The 24,952-nt window shown below is 44.2% G+C and overlaps 1 protein-coding gene across 1 annotated transcript; it reads right to left on the reverse strand.

Annotated features, from left to right (window-relative positions):
• Window positions 1-1,056: 1,056 nt before the first annotated feature.
• Window positions 1,057-23,763, reverse strand: LOC149362733 (cytochrome P450 3A24-like). The gene is made up of 14 exons (XM_089569800.1): window positions 23,708-23,763; window positions 22,091-22,187; window positions 20,733-20,785; window positions 18,020-18,116; window positions 16,420-16,545; window positions 15,211-15,460; window positions 13,839-13,969; window positions 11,215-11,290; window positions 10,682-10,757; window positions 8,991-9,099; window positions 6,485-6,573; window positions 4,993-5,133; window positions 1,843-2,008; window positions 1,057-1,251 (listed from the first exon to the last, which is right to left on the reverse strand). Exons 1-14 carry the CDS (start codon window positions 23,761-23,763, stop codon window positions 1,168-1,170), a joined length of 1,551 nt encoding a protein of 516 aa, XP_089425926.1. The 3' UTR covers window positions 1,057-1,167.
• Between the last annotated feature and the right edge of the window lie 1,189 nt (window positions 23,764-24,952).

The following is a 24,952-nucleotide window of genomic DNA, read 5'->3' on the forward strand; positions in this document are numbered from 1 at the left end:
CTACGAGCCCCGCTACGCTGAAAGCCGACTTGGTAGTCCAGCTCTCGTGCTGGTGTGACGTCAGTAGTCACGTGGTGTAAACCGTAACTACCGAACCACGCTACGCTGAAGGCTCGAAACCTGGCGTAGTATTGCTTTTGCAATAAAAAAAACAGGTTTTGTTTAACTCCAGCTTTTTATTTGCCGCCGATATCTGCGTCCGTGCTGGGATCCCAGTCACGCGAAAATTATTGCGCTCGCGAGCGCCGCTGCATACTGTAGCGCCTGTGATGCCTCCCCTCCTGCCTAAGGGGATTAAGGGAGCGAACTTCGAGGACCGTGGGAACATGGCGGTAGCGGCGAAGGTCAAAGAGGGGTGCTCTAGCACCTGTGATGCCTCCCCTCCTGCCTAAGTGGATTAAGGCAGCGACCTTCCAGGACCGTGGGACCATGGTCGCAGCGGCGAAAGTCAAAGATCGCCGAAGGCCGAAGATGCGGCGACGATGGCGGCGTTCCGTGGCCGAGTCGACCCTCGGGTCAACGAATAGAGTGGTGGTGTGCTGAGTGAAAGACAGCAGTGTTTGATTACTGAACCTCTACCCTCTCCCATCAATCGAGCTGCGAGAGACCCCACAGCCCGACGCCGCCCCAGCCATGGGTGGTACCTCCGGAGTCCACGTCTGCTCATGCTATTGGACATCATCCTTCGAACTATATTCCCCAGATAGGGATCTGGGGAATCCGTGCGTTATTTAACGGGAGTTGTTTTGAGGACTCCAGTGTGCACTCCCGCTAGCGAAGCAGTCCTCATCCACTGAGAGTCCCTCTCAGTTGCTCTTCTGTAAATCATGTAAATAGCCTGTATAAAGTTTTCTTCGTTTTCATCTTAACCTCATCGCCGACTTCCTCATCCCTTCTCCGGCCCGATCACGCTACCCCGATCCCAACAATACCCAAGCATGGATTTGCAAACTAGAATATAACAACACATAGGTTAAGCGGCCGCAGGTGTGCTTTATTGAGAGAAATTCGAGATCATTATGAACGTTCTTCCAGGTGTTCCCATCTCACTGTGATCAAAAATAGGGCTGAATTTCGATCGTAACCTCTCGTAACAAACGCTCAGGAACATATCTTTGAGGGTATGTTGCGGCAGGCTGCACGGGCTTGATGGCTTGAGCATTTGTGTCATACTGGAGTTTTCTGCAGCTTCATCCAAATGCCACTTGGGACAAAGCTGGCGATAAATGCCGATGGCAGCTCGATGATGTCCTGAAATTCAGAGAAGGAATGCATATAAACTCTTCGTTACCAGAATTGTGTTTGTCAATTGACGAAGAACAATACTCTAAGTGGTTTCGGATGCTTCAGTACTAAAATACGTTCCTTTAACGATGTGTGCTGAGCAGTAGTCGTCTTTTAAAAATAAGAAATATTCATTGATTTCGCACTAATAAGTAGAAGGGCATCATTCCGATGGCTAAATATGCGCAGGCATAGTAGCAAAACTGAGATTCGTTGTTAATAAAAAAATCCTCAAGATGACTAAAACAGAATATGCAAACAAAGATATGCGCAGCCATAGCAGCAAAAGTGAGATACGTCTTTAAAAGCAGCCCTCAATATGACGAAAACAGAGTATGTAAACAAGAGTACTTCCGACAATCACCCCTGAAGCCTTTCCAAGGACTATTTATGGCCTGCATAGCGTTTCGAGTTCTTCCACCGGCTTGGTAGAGTGCCGCTTTTTGAATGCTTGTTTCTTTAAGCTAGAGGAGCGCAATATTCCATTCACGGAAATTCTTTACCGGGCGGTGCTACAATGTAATGACCTGTGATGATCTCCGGGCGGGCGTCCCTTACCTTGTGGTGCTCCTCGTCTACGTGGAAAGTGAAATTAGCCAACAGTTTGGCCATGATGAGTTTCATCTCAAGGAGAGCGAAATTTTTGCCGAGGCACTCTCGCGGTCCTTTGCCGAATGGCTGGAAGCTGGCCGGGTGAATGAGATGCTTGTTTTCCGGATTGAACCTGCGCATGGCGATACCGCAGAGATGCGCCAAGTAATTGGAGCACGTTTTTTACACATTGTCTACGACAGATTATGCATGACAACATGAGGCAACTTACCAGTCTATTAGCGTAAAAGTAGTAGCTGAAGGTCAGGAACTGTGGTAGTTAAATCAGAAACTGAATGTCTTTTTAGCTTTTAATGAGAATAAAACTAAACTTGGTTCTGTCATCTTCGAAATTATTTCTTTAGACCACAGTACTCCTTCTTGGCACTTTCGGAGAGGAGTTGACTGCCTGTAATCATCAGCAGCTGCAGCAGCCGCAGCCTTATTATATCGCCCATAGAACAGAAATCTTTGCCCATAATTTTCAGCTATTCAGTGGCTGCGTAAGTCGCGACCACGCTATCAACGGAATTTAGAAATATCATATCCTCATCTGGTTATCATGGTTCGCTGTTAGCTATTACCTGTTGTGCAGCAGATAAGAAGTTGGAACGGCCAGTGAGTGTTACGACGACAATAGGTGTTTTTCTTCAGACGAAAAATCTGAACATTTGATGCTTAATCTTGTTTTATTAGCGTATTTCTGCGTGCGGGGAGCTGTACTGGCTTGGTACTATTTTTACAGTCTCCGGGTAGTGTAACGAGGAAGACGAAGATGGCAGTGGCGCGGAAATGGGCTCATATAGGAGTACCTAGACAATTTTCCTAACCATATTGCCGTCTATACAGATGCCTCCCAGCAAAATGAAAAGGCAGCTATTGGTATTTGCTCAAGGGCTCTCGATTGGAGCCACTCATTTCGGGCTCCTCACTATACGCCTATTTTTGTAGCTGAGTTTCTGGCCATTGAGTTGGCCTTAATAAGGATTCCCTGCAGTATCACTCGGGTTATTATGCTCTAAGACGACCTTTCTGTTTTGACAGAGCTCGAAAACTCCAGGGATACTCCTATGAGCCATTCCCTTCAATTTTTTATTCCTCCACATGTTACAGAAGTACGCTTTCACTGGGTCCCTGGGCACTGTGGCATTGTTTCTGATGAGAGAGTTAATTTTTTAGCAAAGTCTGCCCTTGATGGACCTATTGTCCCTTTCGTCCCTCTTACTTGACTCTAGCACGCTTTCAGCGATACCAGCGTCTCCATACCTTGAGCCATGAGCCTCTCCTTGCTGCAGCGGATTTTCAACGCCTGTCATCTCCATGGAGTGTGCGGATGTGCAGTTCGAGGCAATGTGAGGTGCCCATGACCCTTTTGCGCTGCAGGATAGCGCGGCTAAATCTTTATTTAAGGCGATCGGGGTTTTCGATATCCAACCTTTGTGAGTATTGTGGTGAAATTGAGTCTATAAACATTTTTTCCTCTCCTGCCGGCGGCTCGCTGCTCTCCGTACAATTTACTTGGAGATCCCCCTCGCTCGGCTCGGGCTTCCTCTATCTATTCGATTCTCTTATCCTTCGGGGCAAGCGCCAAGGGATATGCCCTGAAACCAGTGTGCGATTATATTCACTATTATATAATTTCATCTCGTAAATTCCTCTGCTAAAAGGTGAATTCGCAACTTTTCCTTCTCCGTATTTTTTGTTTTGCACACATTCTAGCTCTGCGTCCCAAAATTTTAAAAATACTCCATTCCCTGTACATGAGTGCGTTTGTATCCGCTATGCACCCTGGGCAATCCCCCGCCGTGGGTATGTGCCATTAAGCTTGAGGACATCATTATCATCATCATCAACCGAGCGCTCGCCCTAGGCCAGCAGAAATGAAATCATCTCTCTGCCAACGGTCATCAGCCTCATTCTTCGGCTGGCCGCCACATAACAGTATGCATTCATGACTTCACAGCCTTATAAAACCTTTCAAGTATTCAGTGCGGATGACGATGCGTGAGCCTTCTGGGCAGCCAGTTGCTACTAATGAAAAGAGCTCGTGAAAACGTATTATGATTCGGTTTATGGTTTATGGGGTTTACCGTCCCAAAGCGACTAAGGCTATGAGGCACGCCCCAGTGATGGGCTCCGGAAATTTCTACCCCCTGGGGTTTTTTAACCTGCACTGACATCATTTAGAACACGGGCCTCTAGAATGGAAACGTGTTATGATGTCATGATGCCGTACGAGAAAAGATAATACCTTCATTATTAGCTTGACGCAGAGTATTACAGACAAAACAAAGAATGCTTCTGTTGATTTTTTACAGGGTTCAGTAAAACTTCACAGAGCGGCATTCTGCAGTGAGAATTTCGTAATATTGGTGTATCTAATCAAGTGACCACATAACTGCGTCCATCACCACTATATCCCAGCTGTTCCCTATCCAGCAATTGCTTTCAGAGAGCACTTCACGAATACCTACTCTTCTTTCTCCAGCGAGGACATGTGCTAAGGTTCCCAAAAAGGAAAGATGACTTCCTTCATTTTGTAGATACCAAACGACTCCGGCTAGATCCGCTAAAATGACGCAGGTCAGTGTTGCTAATAATCCTCATTTTCAGGGGTCTCTTATAATCATGTCACCTTCACTCCGTCCCTCTACCTATTTGAAGCTTCATACTGCTCAACTTCCTGGACGATTCTGTTGGTTCCACCTGCTATCACTGAAAGTTTAAGCAGGGTTCAAATGAACATGAAATGGTGGATGAGGTCACTCACGTAGTATCCTCCTCTATCCGTCCCCTGATGCTCTGGTTAAACACATCAGAACTCTGTTTATTTCTGCCTCCATGTTTTAGAATATTCTACTTCTCGAAGCTGCTTGAGAAAAGCTCCCAGACTTTTTGCGCTTCTAGAGATAAAAATGACTAAAAGAAGTGCCTTCTACAGCTATAGAGAATTATTTGTTGCTTTCTAGTAATTCATTTCCGGATATCACCCATAATTGTGATGCCTGAACGGAATAAGGGTTTGAGTAAACAAAATGTTCGAAAATATCTATTCGAAAATATCGAAAATAGCGGATTCTCTGCATGTGAAAGCTAGTAAAAAAATTTAGGCCTTACCTTTCTGGGTCAAACTTTTCTGGCTCAGGCCAGAGGTCTGGGTCTTTGTGGAGACAGGAAACTGCAGCCATGATGCTTACGCCTCGGGGAATCTTGAGGCCATTAACTTCATAGTCTCTTTCAGGCTGCCGACTCACGAAACTGCATTTTGATTCAAGGAGGAATACCAGTAAAACTTCAAGTTCAAGCTTCGTGAACGGGCACCAGCGCTCCCATAATGCAATCCGATGGCGCGCACATCAGACTTGGTTTCTATGCTTTTAACCGACACATTATTGTCCCATTGCATCAATATTTCGACAATTAACTTCTCTTGTTAATACTTCGCAAATTATCCTCCGAACAATGGCATCTTTAGGGGTGGAAATGCCGGCCATATATAGAATGCAGATATTTTCTGCGCAATATTTCACTTCATACTCGACCCCTTTCACAGTCCGCTTATTTTGTCAATTTAATAAACTATACCACCTGTTACTTGTCCGCTCAATCGTTGTATAGCGGAAATCTGTTATCCAACCTTCTTTATAGTTGGAATATTATAAAATCGAACACGTGTAAAACGCAAGCTTGCAGACTTTTTCATCGTTTACACATCTATTGCTGACATCATTTTTCATATCCTGTTTCACGTTTTTTTTTCTTCCAGTCTCAATTCTCGGATCCAGAGTACGTTATTTACAACCAAAGCAATAAAGATGTTTAGCGTGCGATATAAGGTCATTAAAGGGAACAAAATCGGTTGCCGCGGTCATATAATTGAAGTAGTTTCCACGCTGCCAAATAGCATGGTTGGTATGGTTTTTGATTTTTTGTTGAAGCGAATGAGTTAACGACATCCATGAGCACTCGTTCTGTTTCCAGCAAAAAAAAAAAAAAACATTAGAGATTTAAATCTTGGCTGTTGTTGAGCCAAACATAGCATATACATCCCTCTATACGAAGTACAGTCCGACGGAGCTTGTTATATCTCAGTGACGAGGCAGTGACCATGCGAAACTGTGGGTTTGTGTCCCTACTGCCGAATATATCACTCCAAAGGTTGTTGAACGAATGCTATACTTAACCTTAGACGGTTAACAGATGCTGCCATGTAAATAGGTCGCGTTGAATCGGTTATACCACCTATGAAGAAGCAGATTAATGTTGTTCAAAAGAGTTAATGGGGGTAACACGTCCCTAATTGACTCAGGCTATGAGGGACGTTGTAGTGAAGGGCTCCGAAAATTTCGACCACCTGGGGTTCTTTAACGTGCACTGACATCGCACATTACTCGGGCCTCTAGAATTTAGCCTCCATCGAAACTCGACCGCCGCAGCCGAGATAGAACCCGAGTCCTTCGGGTCAGCAGCCGAGCACCATAATCACTGAGCTACGGCGGCGGTCCCCAGATTAATAATTTTCGCGCTTTCTTAACCACATTCTGTTAGCTGCTCTGATATATAAAAGGCATGAATGCGAAGTCTAAGTCGCAGTATTTCGAACACTCACCCAACTACTCCTGTGTAGAACCTCATGCTTTCGTTCAGAACCATGTCCAGGTAGGTCATCTCTGTCACGTTCTTTTGCGTAAACTTCCCCTGCAAAATAACAAAGTGTGAATGCACAGGATTCGCATCCGCATTTCCCAGTAGACAAATATGCATAATCTAAGTAATAAACTGGCTTTCGCACTAGAGCATTTTTTTCGGTAAAACTTGATACAGCATGACATGAAGCACAACCGATGCTGGCTTGGTTTTTTGCAACTTTTTTCTGTGGTAAATTAAGCAAAACTAAAACCGCTAATCGCGCTCCACATGCTTCTTGTCGGCAAGACTGAAATAAAGGTAGCTGTCGGGAAACTGAATTTCTGAGGTCGAGTCGTACTCCAACAATCAAATTTGGGACGTATGAAGGATGCAAGAAAAAGTAATATTCATGAACATGCAGAGAAAAATTTTAGTTGTGAAACCCTATAAGACTCGCCGAAAGGTTTACAGTTAATTGCCTTGCTCTTCTACAAAGAATTTCGCTGGTATTCCACGGCTATGCTACCTGGCCATAATTGCCGGAATATGTAGGACGCTTGAGGGAAAGCCTGGGAAGCTGGGAACAACGAGGCTGTTTCACAGACTACCCAATACTTTGAATGATTTGCGCCAAACATTTCACTGATGACCTTAACCTGCATGCAATTACCACTTATATAGCCATATATTTTACTTATATTTTAGTTATTTACTTTATTTTATCTATTAATTTATTCAATAATGCTGGAATCCGTATTTAGATGGATGCGAAATACAAAAACGCTGGCGTGCTTTGTAAAGAACCTCAGGTGGAGTTCTGAAGTTAATCCGGATCCCTCCAGTACCACGTCCTTCATTACCCAGGTGTCACGTAGGGACGTTAAACCCCATAATTCCCACTACTTCAGGGGACATTTCAGTAGATAAGGTAGGACTTGTTACAGAGTGCCTAGAAGCGTGCGGTGCAACAAAGAATACAAGCAACAAAAATACCAGCTAACTTCCACACAAACTCCAAAGAAAAACAATCCAGCTCATAAAACAAAAGGCAAACGCATCTCATTGTATTCAGCCAAGCAAAATAAAGTGAGCATCATTTAACCCACATTTGGGTAATGAAGAAACAATGCGCTAAACACACTACCAGGAACTGAGAGCAGAACGAGTTTGAAGTGAAGATAGGTTGGCCATGTCGGAAAGTAGCTTGTTAATGTCACGTATCAATTTCAGAAAGTATGACAGCCTGTATTTATTAAATCTGGATTCTTCCACCAACAAGGACAGTTTTTCTGGTCATCCCTTTTAATTGGCAGACAACTGCGGAATATTGTATGCTACTGCTATGAACCTATTGGTTGTAAAGGTCTAATCTTTCGACGAGTAGCAATATGTTGCTACTTCCCCGCAAATGTCGCACGCCCGTGCAAAAATGTTTAATTAAAAAACCAATTTATTCGCACAGCATTCTGTGTCAGTTACATTCTTTTACTTTATTTGAGGGTTAAAGGAGTGGTTACTAACTAGGTACTAACTAGCGACCACAGTTAGTAAAAGGTAGAAATGACTACTTTTACTAGCTATACCTTGAAGAGGGTAGCAAATAGTACAAAAGTAGTAAAACGATTTCAGGGGTTGTAAATGCCGCACTTACTACCTTTTTACTGCCTTTTTTAAGAGTGCATGAAGTACTCCTCCAGCTCTTTAGACAGACGCCTCTCACATAGCACCGAATGATAACAGGCGAATGTGGTAAACTACCTGGTTCGATAAAACCTTGTATCCTATATCATCGTGGGAACGCGATACCATAGTTCAGCAAGCACAAGAAATGCTGATGGACAGATTGTCAATCCCTCAAGTAGTCAGTGGGCATTGCCTGTAGTTTCCGTTAAAATGAAGGGCGCAGCTTGCAATAAACTTCAGAAGAACACAAAATTATAATCCGGCTCGCCTTACAGGTGTTGTTTCTTGTCACTGACAATCGCTGACATTCTGTATCAGTGACATTACGCCGATGCCTCAATCGCTGACAGCTTGGTCGAACAGTAGTTCCTCACAAATGACATTTGGATTTCTGAGGGTTTTATGTGAGGTCGGCCGATCTTATAACGTAGCGGTCTTAACATGACATGTCTACCAGCTATCACACACCGATGACTATCCGGAGAGACTGGGCCAGCGCTGTTTTTCGCGGCTGGACACAAAACGTGGATATACTATTCGAAAATCGAAGCTGATTAAGGCAATCGCGAGAAGACAGCGTTCGTGGCATCGGGTGGACTGCATGAGCTAAAGGAACTTCCTTTCGGACTGTGTTCAGCTTCCGCGGGGCTTTAAACAATGACTGAAGGTGCTTTACCTGGCCTCGAATGGCAAACCTGCTTAGTCAACCTGGATGACATTGGTGTACGTTCGCAATTGTTCCACGTCCAACGAAACAGGGCTACGTATGCCAGGACTGAACGCGCTTCCTCGGGCGTACTCACGTCTCTCTTGAGAACGTGTGAGACCTCCTCCTGCAGCTTCTCTTGAATCTCTGGGTGGCGGGCAATTAGGTGGAGAGCGAGACCCATCGTGTTAGGGCTAGCTTCCATGCTGCGCAGAAAACAGTGACAAGACAAAGTACATACGCTTAGGACCTCGTTTTCTTCGGTTAAAAATTCTAACGCCCATCCTTTCTCTAAAGTATTAAAGGCGCACTAAAGAGAAATCTGCATTAGTTTTTTTTTTCCACGGGAAATCGATTTACACGTTCCCAGCATTCTTAGACACTTCGATTTATTGCCCTGTCCGGCCGATTTTCCTAATTAAATTGGATTGTCCGGCTTCCGCCTTTTGTTTTTTAATTCCCCGCATACGGTGGGAGGAGTCGACCAACGCACGGAGTGCCTTTCAGGCAGTCGCGTGGCGACTTTGCTTTCGCTTTTATTTTGCTTCGTTTAGGTTTCCGTGAATAAATAGGTCTAGTCAGAGACTGCATATCTGCAAATTAGGCCCACGGAAATACAAATACGCGTGGACACTTTGCTTGCACCGACCACTACGTATCACTCCGCCGATGGAGGAGCGGCAAGCCGCCACGGGACTGGGTGAAAGGTTGGTCGACTCCTCCCACCGTTTGCGGGGAATTAAAAAAAGACGGGGGGAGGGGGGGGGGAAGGTAGGAGACCGACGTTAATCCGATTTAAATTAGGGAAATCGGCCGCACAGGGCAATAATTCGGTTTCCAAGAACGCTGGGAACGTGTAGATCGAGTTTCAGCGGTAAATATACGAGTTAAAATTTCTCTTCAGCGCACCTTTAAGGATACATTCAATATGAGACGAATGCGGGTCACGTAAAGTGGGACTCGCATTGTGTTCTCAGAGCTGTCGGCTATAGATAGTGATAAAGGCATTCCTTCTCAACATCTATGGGCTTATAGAGAATAACCCGTACACTACTCTACACTACAGACAACATGTATTCCTGGCTCCGATTCATGAGGAAGTGGTTGCCTGTGAGATAAAAGGCACAATTCTGGTTATTACGAAATCTGGCAGTTGTTAAAACTGACGTAGTTTTTCCCTTCCCGTTACAGCTGCTCCATGCAGAGCTGTAAGTTGCAGCATCTTCAACCTTAATTGTAATGGTTGCCATCAAACAAGAGTCAACTGCGGTCGGAAAAGAAGCAGCTAAGCGTAATGGAAAAACACGCTTTTGTGATCCCGTGCAAGTGAATTGTTTGTGTTTATTTGCATCGAAATAACTCGCATCCTTTCAGACACCAAATGCGGCTGCTGAAGAGCATTAATGACAGGACAGCTAGCTTTAATAGGCTGTAGCGGACAATTTCTTCTTCGGGCGTTAAAAGGCAACTTTCGTAATCGTACATTTTTGCGATAAGCTGATGCGTTTCTTAGCTTTTTTTTTTTTTGGAGCTGTGAGCTCTAAAGAAGCTGTGATGCGCAAAGGCCGGTACATGACTGGCTGATGTAAATTTGAAAAGCTCGTACGACTTCACCTTTCTACCTTTTTTGGTATCGCCACTCTAGCACGGGTCATTAACTTGCAGTAACAGAACTGCATGAAATGAAAGAGATCCGGGCTCATACTGGTGAAAAATATAAAATTAAAAATGCGACAAATGTGCCACGACCTTCCGGCTGACTTATGCAAAGCGTGCATGTGTACTTACCCAGCAATCAAGTAAAACGCCGAGTTCGCCATCACTTCGTCCATGTCGAGCGTTAGCTTCGTCGTCCCGTCAAATGCTGCGGTCAGGTGCAGAAATATATGTTATCGCTTTTAGTATTTAATTGCTGTTTCTGGCTAGTTTCCCGTAACACAATTGTGAGAGGAGATTCAACCAGGGCGACGAAGATTCCTGAAGGCCCACAATAAAATTTGCTGGGCGAGCTGGTTCTTGACTGCCATTTATAACTACAGCGAATTTGACGGTACAGAGAAGACATACGGCGGAGTGTTGGGTTGTGTGTCTTCTTACGCTCTGCTGTGTGCCTTCTTCTCTGTTCCGTCAACTGCGGTGTAGTTATGGAATTCCTGAACGCTTTTAAAGAGAAAGGGCATGAAATTATTTAGGCTTACCACTCTGGTTAGTGAGAATACTGGCGGTGATGAAAGCAACTCTTAGGCGTGCACTCGTCTCGTCAAGGACGACTCAGCAAAAGTACTCTGAAGTAGACGTGAAGGAAAAAACAGCCTGATTACCATGACCTTCGCGCGTTGAAAGCAGTCCCGTGTTCTCCTTGTTTAGAAGGAGCTGCAAGACGTCCACTCTCTGCCGCTGCACAGAAAAGAAATTCGCAAACGAATTTGATGGGCGATGACCATTTTATGTTTTAATTAATTTGAGTTTCAATCGTAACTTGCAAAAATTTAACCGGAAAGGGACAAGCAAAATTTTTTCATAAAGCATCTCGACGGGATCATCGATCCAACGGAACGCTGCCAGGAGATCGGGACATTGATCTAGCTTCCTTGTTTTTCCCTCATGTGCCGTATGACAAGGAACTGAGAACTGTATTTCTTTCTGAAAAATGAAAATACACGGAGGCAACAAAGCTTTGATTTCAAAACCTCCTTATCAGTGCAGTGTAGCGTTACACCACTCGGCGATGTCGCGTCATATAGGCGCTGTTGAACGCTTGGGCTTATAGGTCTCTAGCGTAAGGTAGTGCAAACGTGTGGTGAAAATGTTATTTTTGACAATGCTTCTATTTTGCCGACGAGCAAGGCATTGAATAATAGAGCGCCTAACCCTTGTTTTATTTTGAGCCACTTGAGGAAATCAATTTCACCTGCAGGTTCTTCATAAATCGTGGTTTTGAGACCCAGAAGGGACATAAAAGTTTCTAAATTTTATTATTGCCATCTGCCTTAACCTCAAATGCCTTTGGAATAAACGTTGAGCAAGGCATCGAGATGCCGGCCGTTGCCTTGGACGAGTGCAGGAGGTTAGCTAGAGCATAGATCTTGTGAATAACCCAGTCCGTTACTTCATTATCTGCATTGTTTTTGGCTATCTGCACGATAGTCATACCTAAAGCGGAATAGGTCGCAAGGCATTGCGGCCCTAGATAGGAGCTGTCCCAAATTCCCGACAACGAGGAAAAAAACAACAATGCGCAGATAGAGGCATTGTTTTAGAAAAAAAACAAAAGGTATAGTTACTGGTCTCCGTACAAGATGAAATAATTGAGAAATGCAAATTCGGCTAAAGTATGCATAAATGCGAGTCCACGTAAGAAAACCAAATATCTGCACAGGAATTTTTATATACAAAGCAAATTCAGGAGACAAGGTGCACGAAGGACCTATAGGTATAGCGTTGAATATGTCGGAGGTCAAATATGCATCTTCAGGAAAAAGAGAAAACGACAGATCGCAGATTTATCAGAAGATATGAATTTGTCGTATGTCAGAAGGGTACATCCTTCTGTAGGTGTACAGAATCTTTCCCGGAAAAGAAATATATTAGCTGTAGCTAGATTTTACCCCGCCAGAAAGGACGAGAATATGTCCTGATTTTGGCGTAGGAGCATCATGGCGCCGTCTGTCTCATTTCACGTCAGTTCGTTCTCTGAAATTTTTTAAGAGAGGATAATTTGGAGACAGAGGCTATGAAACGATTCGCCCACTTTAGCGACGGGGAAGTGACCGCAATGGCTCGTACGCACGTTTACATAAACTACTAGACAGTTGTTCACCAGGATCAGAGACACAGAGGTTAGTAGATAGCTTTTGTTCGCGTATGAACGCGGTGAATAAATGTTATGAACGGATACTCCTCCGGTGCCATACAATCAGGATATTAATCCTAAGCCACGCCTAAATTCCAACCTGTTCCTTGCCTTGCAAACGCCACTGCTTCCTTAAATATGTTCAGATTTGTGATTGCATCCTCACTCATTAATCTGTAGTTCACTGCTCAAAGGAGGCATAGCACCCTAGCACCTTGCACCCATGTATAAAAACAGCTACTTCTACCTTCGGGTATATACGGCCGAACATTAGAACTTTGCACATTATGCAGGCCTTGTAGTATGATACGCTGTGTGCTAGCTGCCGTGGCATAAACTATGGTAGAGCACTTGTTAAAAGAATTAAAAGTAAAATGCCACCGTCAGATGCTATGACAGCCGTTCGTTCGGGCGTTTAAAAGGAAATACATATAATGTAACCGAGACAATCGTTAGTTACGGCGGCCAAAAAGAAATAAAAAGCCCACGAAAGGATGGCGGTAACATGAGTGTGAAGGCTGGTCTCTGCCCTGAATGTGCATAACCGCCTACACAAAATTCGTAAGGCGGTTTTAACCGTTGCTTATTTCCTATGGCATCGCCAACGAAATGCGAGGGCGGCTATATTCTATGCTTCGTAATGCGAGGTTTCGGTCACCTCGAGTTCCTCTGATTTGTCTGCGATCTCATTCTGGCGTCATAAGTAGATCGAACGAGGTTCGGGAGTGACAATAACGCGCAGCCTAAAAAGAGTTCAGCGAAAATGTATAGGCTCGCTGTCGAAGTGTATGGACATTTCCGTATCACATTTGGGCGGAAATATGCCGCCTCCCAGAATTTTCACTACCCAGAATGAAAATGTGGTTTTATACCAGAAACCGAGATGAACCTCGATGAAGCGCCTAGGCAGTGGAACAGGAAAGAACTTTGGCAATCTCGTTAGACGGCTCACTGATCTTTTTTTCGGTGGTTTCGATAAGCAGACGAGCTGCTAGAAGGAGGTAAACATAGCGTCAAGACGAAGTAGAGCCCTAACAGAAACAAGGACGTAGTTGGCTACTTCAGGTGTTAGCTCATAGGTGGCAAGCCTACCATTTCCTTTGCTTTCCTTTCGCTCACGACAGGCCCAAGGATAGTGGTGGTGATCTTGAAGTAAGGAGTCACGATGCGTGACGTCAGCCAGGAGATGAGGTACCAGAAATGGTAGAGTTCCGGGAAGCAGACTGCAAATATCGGCGTCAAATGGCACGGCAGCACATCATAGCCAATCCATGATCAAGAGCGAGAAGCGGATTATAACAACATATAAGGTGTTCATATGGTTCCTCAAGCTTAAAGTTCCCATAAAAGTGGAGTATGCATCACCCTTACGTACAGCGCTCGAACCGCGAATACTTCTCCGAACAAAGGCATGCTTCGCCACAGACGCTAGGCTCTTGAGGCCACGTTTGCGCGACGATAGAGGTCGGCCCGAGCAGGTGACCCCGAGCACTTTAACCGAAAATCGTGCTCTGCGCCGTAATTTCCATTTAATTAACTGCTGCACACTGATATACCGCTGTATGTAAAGGCGACGCCGACTGTACCTACGAGAACTGAGTGCTGCGTTAGTTATATATGGTGTTCAATGGGAGACGCGAAATATTTTTCACTTCATATAACGTCTTGCTCTTGGTCGTGACCTGCGATGTTCTCTCCTGCCAAGTCTAACGAATAACCAGCTGAGCACAGTGCTCATTTATTAGCGTCCAAATGTTTACAAAAGGAAAGGAAATTTCGGCAATTAATTCAAGCAGGATGTGCCATGAAAACGTAGATATACGCTCTTATTAAATAAAAGAAGATGCGGTCATCTGCCATCATTGAACAAAATAACAATGGAGACGACATCACATGTTTCCATGTTTAGTGGGCACAGCTGAAGAATGAACAGAACCAAGAACAATGAGGAAGACATGACGACATGTGGCCATGTTTCCAGGGCACAGTGCAAAAATGAACGGAACACAAGAAGAAGGAAGATGACATAACGACACGTTGCCATGTTCGCAGGACACACCTCAAGAATGAACGGAACACAAGAACGAGGAGGACGACATGACAGCGCTCCGTCGTATCGTCATCCTTGTTCTTGTGTTCTGTTCATTCTTGCGCTGTGTCCAGCAATTAAAACACCTTACCCTTGCCTTCTTGCATTCTGAATGTGCAAACCGGAGCCAAAATTTGATTTCAGTACTACTCACACGCACAGCAACGAAACACATGAAAAGGATTAACTGGGGGGATATAAGATAAGGGAAAGGCCTTTGTCCTGCAGTCGACGTAGTTAGGCTGATGATGATGATGACATTTTCTAATGTATTTCTCACGAAAACGTTTTGTTATTGTTAGATTATTTATTAAGAAAGCCTTGACTCGGCGTAAGAGCAAAAATCAAAGTGAACGGATGGAAGAAACGACTCACCGCCGAAAAAACTGACGCCATAGAGAGGCAAGCTTCGGAGAAGCTTCCCAGCCCCGGCACCCAGCTCGTCAAAGAAGGTTCCTGCGGTGTCTTCCTGTACCTTCAAGTCTACGCCATAGCCGGCTCTGAACATTGTGTCCATGGTAACACGCTTCAAAAATGAAGTCAGCTCCAGAGCTTTGCCTGTTGCCTGCTTTTCTTCCAGCTTTTCGATCAATATGTCACTGCACTCGTCCATGGTAGCGAAAATCTGCGTCGCGATACAATGCGAAAACAAGGGTCATGTTATTACGGCAACTCAGGAGAGAAGCAATGTTGTTTTCCATGGACACAAATGCCGATCTACAGTGGAGCACATAAAGACGGCGGAAATACTCGGCAGACTGACCAGAATGACATGAATTTTAACGCTCTACAGAGAGTTTTTGCCTTGGTGTCACCGCTATAAGCAATAAGACATAGTTTACTTGGGAATTTGCGAGAAACGAAGCATGATGTCCGCGGGAGAAACGTATACTTCTCACAAAAAACCTTAACCGGTACGAATAAACCTAGGTTAACTTGGCTCTTTGCAAAAGTTTCTACACGCCAAAATAAATGCACGTTAAAGAACCCTAGGTGGTCGAAATTTTCGTAGCCCTTCACTACGGCGTTCCTCATATTCCTCATAGCCTGAGTCACTTTGGGACATTAAACAGCTGTTGCCCCAGAGATCATCGGAATGTGTTAACGGACACAACAGAGCTTCGTCGGCTGTTTTCTATCTGCAGTCTTTCATGAAGATGCCAACTGCAGATTGGTTGCCTAGCAAAAGGAGTGTCTTGACCACAGAAATGTCTATTAGACATCGAGTGAATCAAATAAGCACAACAGAAAAGAAATCAATTGAAAAAGAGTGCTCGAAAATTACGCTGAACGAGCTTTAGTGATTTGAAATACATGCAGCAGTTCGTTGCGACATATTAGGTGTGCATTGTGTTATTCCGTTGCATTTGTGCAAAGTGCAAGCGTCCTCAAACAGTGCAGCCGCAGTAGCGGAAACTCGTGACTGTTACGAATCTATTTTTTCACTTTACCTGGGATTTATGATCTCTGCTTTATTTACTTGCCTGGCAGAATTTAAATGCGTCTAATAGAGTACACTCCCTGCACCACTAAACTATCGCGCCATTTGCCTGGCAGTAAAGTGTAAAACGTGCCTCAGCTCACCTGCGAAAGCTTCTTGGTCGTGAAGGCGGGACTCAACACCGCCCGCAGCTCTCGCCAGCGGCTCACGGGAGCGGTGACGATAAGCTTGTGCCGGTAATCAGGCAGTGGTTCCACATTGAACACAGTCTGCGCAACAGTAATTGTTGGGGGAAGTACGAGTCACTTTACGTGTACATGAAACGGCTTCCTCTAAAACAGCCGACTTGAATCATGATATCATGATTCTCCCCTATCCGTCTTGCTATTGCTTTTATAATGCTTCGTACGTGAGCAACATGACCTGGCCTTAAAAGAAAAATCACTCTGGAATCATCATTCAACTTCTAATTCCTGATTTCATTCGTTTTTTCTTTCCGGCTCTGACATGTCGAACATTCTCAGGCCAAACTTTTGGAAACTAGTAAACTGTAAAACACTTCTGTAGAAATATTGAGGGTAATGGCCCACTCTTAAGATATGTAGCAAAACCCTCCTTTTAAAGCATTTCAATCGATCGTATCGAACAGTTAAGCCTGCCATAGAAAACCAAAGGGGGACTTTCTTGACAACAGCGAAAACTTTATCAGAAAAAAAAATACAAGACTGCGTACGGTGAACCGCGGTTATGTTGATTGTTGCAGAGGAATCTTACATTATATGAAAAAATTGCGTTCAACAATGGTTTTCCGCTCAAAAATGCTTTTGTCAAGAATACTAGTTGGGTACGATGCAGGAAATGATTCTTAGTTTTTGAGTTTTTGGTTCCATTTTGGCGTCTCAGTTTCGCAGCGTCTAGTAGCGCAGAGGAACGGAAGTGTTATATCTATGGCTGCCATCATCCTTTAATTTTGTCGCTGGTGACTAAGCGCAGGAAAATGCAGAATACGTGTCGCGAGAACAGGAATTCCCGATCATGCATGTTATGCCCTCTACAGTGGTGTTGGTTGATGTCAGAGTGTGGCTTGGTTTATCCGACTTTTCCCTCTTTAAATAGGCAGACATAAGGCGCTGTCGACTCCGGCCTCAAGGCAGGAACGGGCGCTGGGCAGCTGGCAACGAATATAATAGACACAAACTATCTCAAGCTACGCACTAGTCACAAAGAATTTATAAAGAGAGATGGCGGGTAGAAAGTAATTCCGGTCGCTATGGCGAAAGGACGCTTGGATATTATCTCTGACCGCTACTTTTAAATTGTTATGAAATGAGATTGAGTGCGTTTGTAACGAATTAGCAAAAGGGTAGAAGGGTGATTGTTTGGGCTAGAGGGTACTGTGTTCTGTCGTTTCCCTGCCTTTCGTCCTATGGAACCTCGTGTGAAACATTAGGGATTAGAAATATTTCGCGTGCTAGTGCAAGAAACGAGAAATAGTTAACAGTAAGATATGCCTATCTAATAATGCAGTTAAATAGCAGTTAATAGTTATTTCGCTTTGTTCGCCTATACGGACAGTTCCTGAGCAATATGAGAAATTATTTCCTTTACGGTTTAAGAATAGATGACAACGAGTACCAGATATGAAGTCGTGATGTTCTGCCTTGTTTCAATAAATTGTAGAACATAACTGCGTCTTTTTGTACAGCCTAAATAGGCCAAAATCACGGATGCTCCTCAGCTTACCCCTCGCTGAGCAAAGTTGTGGAAGTCCTCGATTTGCACTTTCTTGAGTATGTCTATATCGCTGACAAGCACAAAAGGGAAGGCACCATTGTAGAACCTGCATCGCGGGAAAAGAAAGCTAAGTTCGTAAGCACGCCTTTCAGATGAGGAAGTCCGCAGGGCTACAGGGAAGAAGTCGCAAAATAATAAAGAATATCTGGTAGGAAAATGTACTACAACGTCTGCTGATGGCTTTACTGCCACCCATAGGATTCCGATGAGAAGCGCAGAAAAATGTGAAGAGAAAAAATTTCAGAAAAATGCGTGTCCATCGCGTAAATTTTAATTCAGGATAATGACTTCGAATTTTCATAGATGTCGCTCTGATCCCAGCAAGGATTGTTATTATTTTTGTTATATTTTTCTTTGTTAGTGACGTAATATTACTGTCATGTTCTCACTCCTATGTTTGGGCATAAAAATAGCTATGTCTCGTGTAATAACGGCAGCTATGAGTACGTGCTTAGGCTGTGTAGTCGTTCCTTTGTATATGGCTTTTTCTCTTCGCTACTAATCTCGCATGCATTAGCCACACATTCTGTTCCGCTTTCTTTAAGCGCACTGAAATCCCGGGAAGTGCCAGCGGCAATTTTTTAACGGCGCATGCCGAGCAATCCTAGCAGCAATTCATTGGCCTATTAAGTTTAAGTTTGATCATTACCCCAGATGGGAAACAATTCATGGGCCCTACTAATAGTATCTCAATGCACAAAATGCAGAGCAGTTATGAAACTCGGATGTCAGCATTTGTTGAGCGTCTAAGAGCAGTAACGTTTGAGTTTATTAGTGGCCCCTAGTTATTGCCTGCCTCATATTTTACCAATTCTTAAAGCGACGTATACACTGTGCGTCAGGCTTTAGCTGATTTTTTTTTTGAAGTATAAAAAACACCGGAGGAGGGAGTATGATTGGGTGACGGTAAAGAGTAACCTGCGGTGTTGAAAATTTAGCCTTGAGAATAATATTCTTTGTCAGAGAGTGCAACGAATCCTTCAGCGCAGCTGCTCTGCTGTAACACGAGACAATGGCCCAGTAAGAAGTACAACGCGATTGTTGCTGTATCACTTCACTCTTGAGAGCAGCTGGCAGGAATGACAATATCTGCCTCTCATCCTCAGAAGCATTCCAGCCTGCTCCGGTTAGCGTCAGTCGCTCTGAGTTGCGCCAGCGAGCCAGCATCACGTACGCGCGCAGTGGTTAAATAAGCATGAGAAACGTTTTGTGCCTTGCAGTATTGCTTGGGGACGTTGCAGCTGAGATACCCGCGTATGTGCAACGTGCGCTGAGTACAAGTTAGAAGTACGAAAGAAAACTCTGCAACCTAGTTATTGGATGAAAAAAAAAACATGCAGAAAACAAATATCGCACAAGAGCACTATCGCAACAAGAAATCCTAGAAAGTTATCATGCCGTGAGGAAAAAGAGAAGTTACGTTGAGAAAGAGGCCAAGTAACATAAAGAGTAAAAACGAAAAAAAAACGCTGCTTGGGCCGGGCGCATTTTTTCATAAAGCAAGCGTTGATGGGAGCGCTCTCTGCTTTGTTTTTTTCGCTTCCATTCCTTCCACTCGAAGCCCTCATTTTCTTCCTCTGACCTCATTTTAATCCCCCTTTAATACTCTGTCTATATTACTTTTTTTTGGGCCCTGTGGTGCTTGCACGTGGTGTGACTTTTATTATATTGTACTGAATGACCAATCCTTTCTACCTGCTCTATATTAGCGGTGCACTGATCGGCGATTTCTTTCTTTAGCGTCACAGTTTTGTGTGCTGAGGTATGGAAGAAGACGTGAAAGTAGAATTTTATCTCGGTTCTGCACCACATCATTAATATTCACAGTATTCAAATCTTTAACCCCAAGAGCGCAGCTGTTTGAAGGGTCGAAAAATTGAAAGGTCCAGTCTTCAGGCTGGCCAATTTCAAGACGACATGAAAATTGCAAGCGGCTAGTCATTGATGCCAACTGCTCTGATCCACAAAGCTTTCATTTTATTTATTTATTTATTAAAGGTACCTACAGCGCCTTGAGAGGCATTATTGTAAGGGGGGGGGGGGGGGGGGTAAGTACAGTCTTTGTCAAAAGTTTAGAGCCCAGGGGATTCACTTCCAAGCTTTATACTGGGACTCCAAGAGCATTCATGGAAGTCCTACCTATTGCAGGAGGCAGGACCAGAAATCTTCTCCTGTCCAGGAAATTTGGAGCGCTAGAGATCCATTAAGAACGACACAGTGTGGCTCAAAAGAAAACCCCCTGGGCTCGAAACTTTTGACAAAGGCCGTACATTAATAGTAAAATTCAATACAGCAAAATAGAACAAAACAGAAAAAAAAGCTACAGAAGCATGTTGAGAAGGTGCATTGGATGCAGCAAGAGATTTTCGTTCAAACGCGAAAGAAATTGCACGCGTTTCGTTTACCCAAGAATTGGGCTTTGCTGGATGCCTAGAATGGTAAGGAGTAAAGTTAAAAGGCCTGGATGTGGCCCTCATCGAAATGCTATTCCATGTTTAATGTGACATGAAATTATCTATATCCTTATAGCCCTTATTGTTACCTCAAAACTTTTTGAAATGGTACCTAATGGTATTGATACCTTTGAAGTGCCATTTACTTAACCTGATATATTATGACGAGGATGACGACAAGGCTTTTAAGAAACACAGTGCAAACGTACCCACAGACGCTGCCGTACTTCTTTATCCAATCATCGAAGCACGCTGCGGTTCCCTGAAAAAAAAAAGATCAACAGCACGTAGGTTTCTGTTATTTTTATGACCTTCTGCAGGGTAGGTCGTTTATCGCATAGCTGAAGATATGTAATAAACGACGCTTCAGATACTTCAAACTGTTAAAAGCACTGCCGTCCCAACAAGTCAGCATTTGAAGTGCCTTTTGTCGAACTTCTTTTCTGCCTTCTCTCTTGCGCCAAATGAAAAAAAGAATACCTTTACATTGTTGGCGTTTCCTTCTGTATGTAATAAAGTAAGCTGAGGACAATGGTCGATCATTTCAACAAATTAAGTCGCTAATTCGCAGACAACACAAGATATCGCGAAAAGCCTTGTCCACTGCATCATGTAGCGAAGTTAAGCTGTTTTCTCGTCCGCAATGGCAGTAAGAACGAATTTCTAACATCGCCACGGTATTTTGAACGGGAATGGTTTAAAAGTAACTAGATTTTTTTGGGTAGATTGTTTTAGGTCTCGTGAAAATTTGAAAAATGTTACGTCAAAATCGAAATCAATGCATTTGCGCTACACTTCCAAGCTAAAGAGAATACAGCTTTCTAGGCCAAAAGTTATGATTCTCTCATGTCTAAGTGCATTGAAGGCAAGAGTACATCTCGTACGCACTATTCTTTGTAATTTTTACTGCAATACAAAATATTTAGTGGTACAATTTCCACCCAAGTTTCCTTTTCTGAATATCATCCCATAGTGGGCTGATGTACCATGTTTGGTTTCATACACTGGGATTTAGGTCATAGTGGGTGAGCCTATCGGGGATGCCGTAGTGTAGGGCCCCCGATAATTACTGCCATCTTGGGTTCTTTAACGTACACTGACATCGCATGGTACACGGACCTCGAGCATTTTGTCTCCTTCTGAATGTCGCCACCGCGACAGCTATCGAACCTATGTGTTTCGGTTGAGCAGCCGTGCACCATAACCACCGATCCACCATGGCGGCTCTAGTATGCTGGTTTGACAGTGTGCTACAAAGCATTCCAATTGAAGCAGGGATATATAATATACAAGCTTAGTAATCACTAAGCATCGATAAAATAATAATCCTGGTATTTAACCGCATGGCTCGGCATTAAAAGGAAAGCTGTCGTTAACGTTTCATGCTGACGACAGAAGAATTACGGCGAGCTACTTGTTTGCTATCAGCTCGAAAAATTGCGCTCCCTGTTGAAAGGATGATGTGCTGCTTTTGTGAATATACAGGGGGGAGAAAAACCTGGCATGAAAAGAACAAGGCAAATGCTGGCATAGTCTGCGAGGAATTGTCGTTTTCTTGAGCGCTCACCCTCCGCTTTATTTCCAAAAGGTTTCCGAACAGCAGGCTTGGTTCAGGGCCAGGAACGCCCAGTTCCTTCAGGACGGAGAACTTCCTCTTCCGCCATCTGGAAACGAAAGAGGGCGCAGACGAGAGAAAATGTCGTTTTCAGCAGCGAAAGAGACTTGAACCGAACGGGTAATTTTCTCGCGCAGCCTGTTGACCTATACAGCGCACATTCCCATGTCAGGTGCCCGGCGGAGTTTAGCTCAGGAGAACATGCACTACGATCCCGTATGCATCCTCCGTCAGCTGAGCAAGTGGCAAGTACGCGTGTCGTTCTTCTGTGCACCATGAGCTCAGACAGTTCTGTTTCCTGTGCCCGAAACACTTCTGGCGCCCCTTGTGAAAGGCGCAATAGCATGCCGTCTTAATGGGTAAAAAAAAAAATAGTTCCCACCGCTGGCCTCAACACGCCTGCTCGCACAGAAGCTACCATGCAGGAGTGCACACAAACAAGCCAAATATCCAATGTACAGAGATTGATGCCTAAGAAAACATTTTTTTATGCAGTCTTATTGGCAGAAGGCGTAAATAAAATAGTCTAGAGTAATAATTACAGAAGCCCCTTCAGATAATGACGTCGACGAATTCTCCCCCTTGACCGATCCTCTTGAGCCTGCTAGCGCGAAATAGCAGGGGGTGGCGGATGGCAGCAAAAAAACTAAAGGTCAATAAGATTACCATGTTCAACATTCTTGGACAAATTGTTTGAATATCAAATTATCCTAAGGTATTGCTATGAAAATATTGAAGGTAATGGTCCAGACTTACAATGCGTAGCAAAATCTTTCTTTTAGAGCCTCTCCATCACTCGCATCGAGCAGTTAACACTGCCATTGAAAACCAATGGGGAACTCTTTCGACGACAGCAAAAAAATTATTGCAAAACAATTCAGGCCTGCCGACGGGACATCTGCAGATATTTTGATTGTTACAATGAGCATATGAAAATATTGCGTTCATAAACTGGTTAACCCGTTCAAACATGCTTTTGTCCAGAATAGTTGGGTATGCCACGGTGTCATACCGGTGTCATACACGGTGGCTGAAGGGACTCCTTCGAGGGGCATCTGCCGCTTTGTTCTTTACTTGTATCCGAATATAGTGGATGTCGATGTTCTTAGTTTATTTCTACTTCACGCTACATCTTCGCATCAGCCTTTGGTGGTTTGTCCTCTTACGTGGAACTCATTGAATTTTTAAAGGCAGTAAATCGTTCTTTTCATTATTTTTATCTCAGTATAATGATGAAAAACCGGAAGCCGTGGTGAACTAACGTCTTAATTTAGCGACGAAGTTTCACGTGGTAGACTGGAGAGTACTAAGCACAACAGTGGCAGCTCACTACTACATAACGATCGTAGACATATTGCGCACCGTAAAACTGAAGTAGAGAAGAGACAGCATGTCGCGCGGACAATTTCGTCCAGCTTATTACTGCACAAAGAAGAAGGTACTGCATTTCAGGTCACTGAGACATTCTGACTTACTAGCCGCTAACTTGAATCAACTCTTACATCGCTACGTACTCACTGAGTGGAGACGCGAGCGCTAACACAACATTTGACAAAAAATTTTACTCACATGTACAGTGTCGCTAATACGATAGCAACAAATGTAACGGGCAGCCAGCCAACCATGCTCTTCCTTTGGTCACGGAACAATGAAAACTTCTGCTCTAACGTCGCGGGCCTAGAAAGCCTTGTCAGCCATTCCGTATCACAGAATGGTGATATGCCATAGCTACAGGCTAGAATGGTGTCCATGTCAAGGTGACGTCCGTCGATCTGAGAGTCATCTATGCTTATCAAGCGTTGCCTACAAGGGCTGTTCATCCTTCGCGACAGCTGGAGACATGTGGATAGGCTTTCGAAAATAAGATACGTGCGCTGGAAACAATTGGGACCCCAGTCAAAACGTTCAATAACCCCTGCAACGGAGAGCCTCGTACATTTAGCGCGAAGTGATGGTGAGCACAAGTGGAGGAAATATGCACAAAGTAATGCAAGGTCATAATGCATCTCACAGTACGTGTGAAAAATTTCCACCTCTGAATCTTTTTATTACCATTAATGCACCATCTTGCTCCCTTTAATGACATGATAAAGCATGTGGAGTGACGTTATCGGTGGTTTTCGATCCTCCTTCCTTCTATTGAACACACACTGCGACGTATGGCCATCAAAGGTGTGCCAACGGGAAACAAGGATTGAATGGCCGCATACCAAAGGACACCATGACCAGCCACCCTGTCTGTTTCACCCTGTGGGGAAATGCAAGCCGCACGTTCCACGGAGGTGGGAAGGGTAGTGTTTACTGCGACCCGAATACTTCCATGCGGACTTGGTCCATACGGCGAAAGCCAGGTGTTAGGGAAACGCGGCATGGTTCAGGGCATACGTTAGACAAATGTTTTTTTTCGTCACCGAGCAACGTGTCTGCATGTCGGTAACGAAAATGATTGCTCTACAGCCTCGCGTTGCTGTTGTTTTGTGCCGATGCTGGCAATGAAAATGTTGAGCATGGACGCACGGCACTGACGTATGATGTTTAAGCTTTTTTTACTATGTTATGTTACTATGTTAGGTGCAGGACAACGCATAGATTGTTACAAGTCCTACTGCACGGACGAAATCTGCACGCGCTAGCGTCTTCCAATGGTATTTGGTATATAACTGGAAGTGGAGGGCACCAACGTGCGCACAGTTTTATTGTGTTGGAACATGCACGCATCCAGCCTTTAAGTGTTTTCAATACGACCCGGCGTACAGAGCGCAGCAGTTAGTGCCAGTTAGGTTGCAACTGTTTGCAGTTAACGCCCCTGATGGC

Source organism: Amblyomma mixtum, chromosome 2 (genome assembly GCF_055824585.1).
Source record: "Amblyomma mixtum isolate Tamu chromosome 2, ASM5582458v1, whole genome shotgun sequence".
In the NCBI taxonomy this organism is placed as follows: domain Eukaryota; kingdom Metazoa; phylum Arthropoda; class Arachnida; order Ixodida; family Ixodidae; genus Amblyomma; species Amblyomma mixtum.

Bases quoted from the DNA above. Each gene is read 5' to 3' on its own strand.
- LOC149362733 (XM_089569800.1), bottom strand. From the start codon at position 23,763: ATGGTTGGCTGGCTGCCCGTTACATTTGTTGCTATCGTATTAGCGACA. The intron at 11,291-13,838 runs GTAGGCTTGCCA...TTTTCTGTGCAG, and splicing joins AAAGGAAAGCAAAGGAAATG to CGGCAGAGAGTGGACGTCTT. The intron at 9,100-10,681 runs GTAAGTACACAT...TTTTCTGCGCAG, and splicing joins GCGTTTTACTTGATTGCTGG to CATGGAAGCTAGCCCTAACA.